General features: G+C 40.6%; 1 protein-coding gene across 1 annotated transcript in view; it reads right to left on the bottom strand.

Moving 5' to 3' along the window:
- Positions 1 to 1,676: 1,676 nt before the first annotated feature.
- fndc3ba (fibronectin type III domain containing 3Ba) overlaps positions 1,677 to 6,679 on the bottom strand; it is an 89,420-nt gene continuing 84,417 nt past the window's right edge. The window contains exons 26-27 of the mRNA XM_079752169.1: positions 6,278 to 6,405; positions 1,677 to 3,977 (exon numbers count right to left, since the gene is read on the bottom strand). Coding sequence (XP_079608295.1) covers positions 3,663 to 3,977; positions 6,278 to 6,405 — 443 coding nt within the window. The 3' untranslated portion in view covers positions 1,677 to 3,662. The remainder of the gene's footprint in view (positions 3,978 to 6,277; positions 6,406 to 6,679) is intronic.

The following is a 6,679-nucleotide window of genomic DNA, read 5'->3' as shown; positions in this document are numbered from 1 at the left end:
CATCAACCCCTGGTGATGTCACAGTGATGCCAACGGTGTTGTAATACCAAATTAATATACAGATGTCCTTGGCAGAGTAGTGTATGGACCCAGGAGAAGGGGGGGGGGGGGGGGGGGGGGGGGGGGGGGGACACACCCTAAATCTCTACCCCGCTGGTGTTTTGACTCTTCAAGACTAATGCTTTGCTCTTAAAAAAAAAGTGCTTAAACGCTTAAATTCTTATTTCTCATTACAATCGTATACTATAGCTCTATAGATATCTCTGTATATCATCTCTTAGCAAAATACTGGATACAAAATACTCACTACAGCTATAACCAGCGCTAGCCTGGAACAAGGAATCATCGCTTTCATTGTCGAAACCCTGCCTGAAATCATTGTGTTGATGCTTTCGCCTTTTATACACCTTTCTGTATAAAATCAGGTTCTCTTGGGAAAAAAGTGAGTAAACATTAAAAAAATGGCACATTTCTTTTTGCAATACAAATAGAGGGAAAAAAATACAAATGAAATCATCCGAATAACAAACGGTAATATGACGAAGAAGTGTAATCACAGATCCAAGTTAATGTGTTTTTTTTCTTTCCTTTTTGAGAATAATAACAACAATAGGTATAGTCTCGGCGCTGTGCAGCTTACATGAACATCACAGAACCCTTTAGACGATCCAAAATAATGCAAAGGAAATAAAAACGATAGGAAAAGGAAGCGTCGTCGAGTCGACGGCAGAAGCGTGAACTTTGGCATTAAAACCGTAAAAGAAGAACCAGGAGCTTCATTATAACACTACCAGAGAAAGGAAAATATATCAAAAAAATAAAAGCCAAAGGCAGCTACATAGATCCCATAACATTTTGTTGGCTAGGTCTGCTACATATGTCTCTAAAGCATTACAATAAAACTGCTTGGCAGTTATTACGGCCGCTGAGAAGAGGAGATGAAGAACGACGACCGATGAAGAGTGAGGAAAGTACAAATGAGAATGTAGGCATTTGGTAACAAACTGCGACGCAGAAATCTTGCTTATGATGTTCCCGACAGTTTAATGGTAAAATACTTTAAAAGGGTTACTGAGACACGGAATGCTGGCCTTTTTATAAACATACATCCATTAAAAAAATTAGAAAGGAAGAAAATAAAACGTCGTGCTACAATAATTTTTTGTTTTCTATATAACTACACTTGTCTCTTAATCTTTTAAACAATAAATAAATGACGATTGCACTGTAATTGGCATGTAAAGTACTGTATGCAAATATATAGTATAAATAAGAAAAAAGAACTAAGAAAAGACCTATACCTTAATTTTTTTTCCCATCAACTTTGGCAAAAGGTAACTTTTAGCGGATAGACCACTTTGCTTAGTGACAAAAACAGGAACAAGGCACAGCGTGGAAAGAGGACGATACAGTGTAAAAAGGACAGAATGGTGAGAGAGAAAGAGAGTGAGAGAGAGAGACAGAGAGTGAGAGAGAGACTGCATCGATGGTAACGAAGATCCTAACATATAGATATCCTTCCTTGTAAGACCACTTCCCTGAGGTGCGTTACAGGTCGCCAATCACAGTGGGAGGTGGAGATGTGGGCAGGGCAACCAACAAGGAACTCCGCCCCCCTACAACCATCTAATTCCCTCCTCTTTGTTCTTAGTCCCCCCCCCCCCCATCCCCTTGGTTAAAAGTAGACCTCTGGCACAGAAAAGCAACCAGACTCTGGGTAATGTAGTATGTTCGGTCGAAGGCTTGTTTGGTTAGTGAACATTAGCTCTAATCCCCAGAGCGTACGTAGAGAGGCCCCAGACCCTACGACTGCTCTGATTACTGGTCAATTAAATGACCTGTTGCAGAGAGAACAAGAGAGAAAACAAGAGAAAGAAGGAAAGAGATGTACAGAGAGAACGGGAGGGAGTGTGTGTGTTTGTGTGTGTGTGTGTGTGTATCGGGAATAAGAAAGGGTTATAATAAAGTATATCACAGATACTTATGGGGGAAGCGTTGAGGAAATGAGGCAGCGGAAGGAATCCTTAGACCTTAGTTAGAAGTATTGATTCGCCGACTTTGCTCGAGAGCTAGGTCAGCTGGCTGCTTGGAGGGTATAGGGTAGGGAGGGTAGAGGGTCTCAAGCTAACTGCTAACATCTATTGTTGTGGTTTTGCTAACACACAGCAGTATTATAGCTGTCTAGCTAGTTATGGTCTGTGATGCGCACGATCCATACACCATTATTACAAAAAGGAACCTTACAGGTGTGCAAGCTAGGGCTTCGATGCAGCCAATCACATTCCAAGCTTCAATCCCAAACACCGACCAAAATGTGATGAAATCTTATTTCATCTTATGTAAAAACCTTGAACTGAGACCAGTGTTTAAGGGCTGAATTTCGTTGCTGTTCGCAAACTAAAATAGACTCCCTCCCTTTCACTTAAGCCATACTCCCCAAGTTACCATCACTTATATTACCATACATCTACAGCATTTTATATATATATATACATATATATGTATATATATATACACACACACATATATATATTTGTAATATCTATTGGTTGTATATATATAATATATAATGTTGGTATGTATATTTGTAAATATATATCTTTTTTTATTTTATCTATTTTTACTGGTTTTCCATTCTTTCTGAAGATATAAAATCAAAGGATAGCAGCATCTTACATCACGCATGGATTGCATTGCTTTGGTAGCTGAGTAAAAGAGTAAATTAATGGTAAATCTATGTTTCTCATTGTCATTGCATGTGTGCCTGAAATGTCTGCATTACATGTCGGCATTCTTGTTTCATACATGTGTGTAAAAGTATGTGTATTTGTGTGTGGTTTCAAACAACACAAAATAAATCGGTATTTCCTTTATGTCAGTATATATTTGCATGCTTTTTTTGAATATGGATGTGTGATTTGATTTGTCTTGTTTTGTTTCAGATAGGTGTAGACTGCAGTTATCGATAAAAGGCTGTAAATTGAACTGGACTGCATAATAACGTACGATCGGCTAAAGCTTCAAAGGCCTACCTTGGAATATGGCTGAATAGTAGTATACTGCAGCAAAAACAACAGAAAAAGAAGTGAAAATCAAACATCCGATAACAATCACAAAAAAATTAAGGCAATGACCGTCAAGAAATATATACTTTTGTCTAATTTGAATATGTTGTTTCTTTTAAAAAAAGATATAAAGTAAAACATGCAAGTCAGTTCTGAGGAACAACTGCTTTGCTACCAGCTATTTTCTTTCTCTTAAGGCTTGGTTATCAGTGTTCTTTCCCAGCCGATGTTTGGTGTAAAGATCGGCTTCCGTCTAGGTTTATCCATATCGAAAAAGAGACACGCAAATGATACTAAGACAGACAGATACAGAGAGAGAGAGATTGAAAAAAAATATTGAATGATCCAGGAAAAAGACAAGAACAAAAGACAGAAAGAGAGACCCAAGGAAAACCCGAATTGGTGCTATGAATAAAACGTACGTCACGTTCAGCGGTATACTTCGAGCATTTGCAATCTTGGATTTGATTTCGGTTTCTTTCGTCGACTGCTTTTTCTTTTTTGTTTCTTTTTTTGTAGTGTCTCTCTCTCGTGGGTAGGTTTTGATTTCTCTTTCCATCCTCTAGTAATATTTCCCCCCTCGAGCCCTGGCCCCCTTTAGTTCATGAACAGGTACTGCAGCAGGCACGCAATGAGGATGGAGAAGCCGGCGAAGACGCAGACGATCAGCGCGGCGAAGCGCTCGTCGCTGGAGATGAGCCCCGCCCCTTTACCCGCCTCCGCGGCGCACAGCTCCGCCCCCACTGACATCACTTCCTGCCGCCGCAGTGTGAACAGGGAGGAAGGGCTGAGCGGCCCGCACATCTCCTGGGCCGAGTCCTGGCACAGGCGGCTGGCGGCCACCCTGAAGCGGTAGTCTGTGTTGCCCTGGAGACCGAAGATCTGGAAGACCGCTTCCTCTCCCTTAAACACCTGAGGGATGGGTGGAAGGATGAAGAGAGGGAGAGAGTGTGACACACACAAACACAGAATGATGAGAAAGAGACAGAGACAAAGAGAGAGAGAGAGAGAGAGAGAGAGAGAGAGAGAGAGAGAGAGAGAGAGAGAGAGAGAGAGAGAGAGAGAGAGAGAGAGAGAGAGAGAGAGAGAGAGAGAGAGAGAGAGAGAGAGAGAGAGAGAGAGAGACAAACACAAAGACAGTTATTGGCACACTTGAAAAATAAAAACATAACGCTCTCCTCGTTGAGGTAAGCAGTATGCGGCCCAGGTATCCCTTTCTTAACAACTTATATGGATACACAAATAATTATACAGCATGTAAAAAAACTGCCTATTTAGTCCATGTGAGTAAATAGGAAGTGAGCCTGAAATGTAAAACTAAGTTTATGTTGAACACATCCCTTCAGCAGCCAGGCTCACTCACAGACCTGCTGTTGAGAACTCACTGACTGCTATAGTGTGGTTCTGGAGGGGCTCAGAGTGCAGATGGAACTCACCAGGTTAACAAGGACCGGGATCTGCCCCCTTTCACAGATAATCCATCATGCACACAGTGTGATCGTTTAATTTGGCCAGAAAAAAACTTCACTAGCAAATCAGCAACCTCATTCATGCTCAAATTAAGCATAATTTAATAGGGAAAAATGACGATAATTACCAAAAGAAACGTCCAAAAATACACTGATCAAAAAAGATTTTCAACTAGGCTTCACCTCCCGTCCAGTTTTTGAGGTCATCATTACCCAAAGGCATTAATTACCATGAATTACTTGAATTGTTAGATAAACGTAGAATATATATATAATAGAGTGGAGATTCGGCAGGTGAAGCAGCAATACGGCCCTTCAGCTGAGAGTGAGAGCCCCCAGCCTGGCACACAGCCTCCCTTCAATCGATTGTCATTATCAAAGTCCCTGCTGATCCACACACACACACACACACACACGCACACACACACACACACACACACACACACACACACACACACACACACACACACACACACACAATCATGTATACACAAACAAACACACACAAAAACAGACACACACACTCGATACTGGAGTCTACCGGCTTATAAGACCTTGCTGTTCCTAGTCTGCATAATGAAGTCAAATGGACACATTACAGCGATGACGACAGGAAGGAACATGGTGTGCATGTGTCCGCCCCAGAATGAGAGAGAAAGCAGAGAAAATAAATGAGAGCAGAAATAAAGAGAGCGAGAGAGAGTTAGAGTTGGAGAGATAAATAATAGGATTGGAAGAGGAAGAAGATCACAGACACAGAACTATTCACATAGCCTCATTATCGCTATTGATACTGATATTAACAGTGGTCTTTTGTTTTTGATCGAGGTTTTATCACACACTGACAAATCCAAAGTTCTGTTTGATCGCCTAAAACCAGCATAAACGGCTAACCCAGTGTCTGGGTACCATATCACAACCACACACTGTGTTAACAGTCAATATATCGTAACTAAGGATTTCACAAGAAATAGGTCACTACTACCTTGATCATTCTGGGGGTAGTCTAACATGCATCAAACAAAGACTAAACCCATATATTGAGGGATCAAACACTATCAGGGTTCTCTTGCACATCAAGACTTGCCTGCCTCAATGTAATGTTAATATATTAAAATATGTTAATATAAATCAGATACTTATTCTGTTATTGCACACTATGAAAGCAGGATCTTGTGATGATGCTATTGATGCCATTGCTATTCAAAAAAACCTTTTCAGAAACCCAAGGATAGATGCAGGGCAACAATAACACAGATAAAATACAAAATGTATAATGTTATAAGGGAGGGACATGGATAAATACGCTACTATCTGTGAAATAAAGGAAAAAAAAACTAAAGTAAAAATGTTTAGCCTTCAGCTGATTACTGAATAGAACATGGATTAAGCAGCCAATAACCTGGGCCTACATAGTGTAGTGAACACAGCGGTGAACATTAGACACATCCGCAATGGACCGAGCTGGTCTGACCTGGGTTATCGTTGATGGAGTGAAGAAGGGTTTAAATTACTGGCTTTAAAATCAAGAGGAGCTCATTTGACTGTTAACAAAATGCTGTATTTAAAGCGCTATCATGTTAAATAGCGCGTTAAATAGCCATAAAAAACGGCATCTTTTACACCATTTTGGAATTGAGAAAAACTGGCATTAAAAACTTTTTTACCGGCAAAAACTCATCGTAAAATACACCGGTGAAAAATGTGGCTTTATGTGTGTGTGTGTGTGAGTGAAACACCAACCTGTTTGTACTCAGACTCTCGTCCAACCAGAACCTGCAACACGTAGCTGATGGGGTCTCCTCTCATTGGTTGGATAGTCTCCCATGTGATTTCGCACATGTTACCCTCCACCTGGTGCACTCTGGGAGCTGGAGAAGGAAAACATGTCATGTAAATCAGCATGTATTCAATTGTAGTATTTGTGTACAGCATATATCCCTGATTTTGAATCAGTGACAGAACATTTCTCATATGGCCCTTTTCCAGATACATGTGCTGGCTTGCAGGGCTTGGAATTACATCTCCATCACAACAGGGATAATGCCTGAAGGGTTGTCTTTAAATGATGACACGCTTGTTGTTTTTAGTTTGAAATTATGGCCTGTCGGGAAATGTGATTGATTTGTTTAGGAGACATTTAAT

This window comes from Pollachius pollachius (assembly GCF_949987615.1).
Source record: "Pollachius pollachius genome assembly, chromosome: 15".
NCBI classification, from domain to species: domain Eukaryota; kingdom Metazoa; phylum Chordata; class Actinopteri; order Gadiformes; family Gadidae; genus Pollachius; species Pollachius pollachius.
The sequence above is the reverse complement of the archived record's forward strand: the minus strand, read 5'-3'. Positions and strand labels throughout refer to the sequence as shown.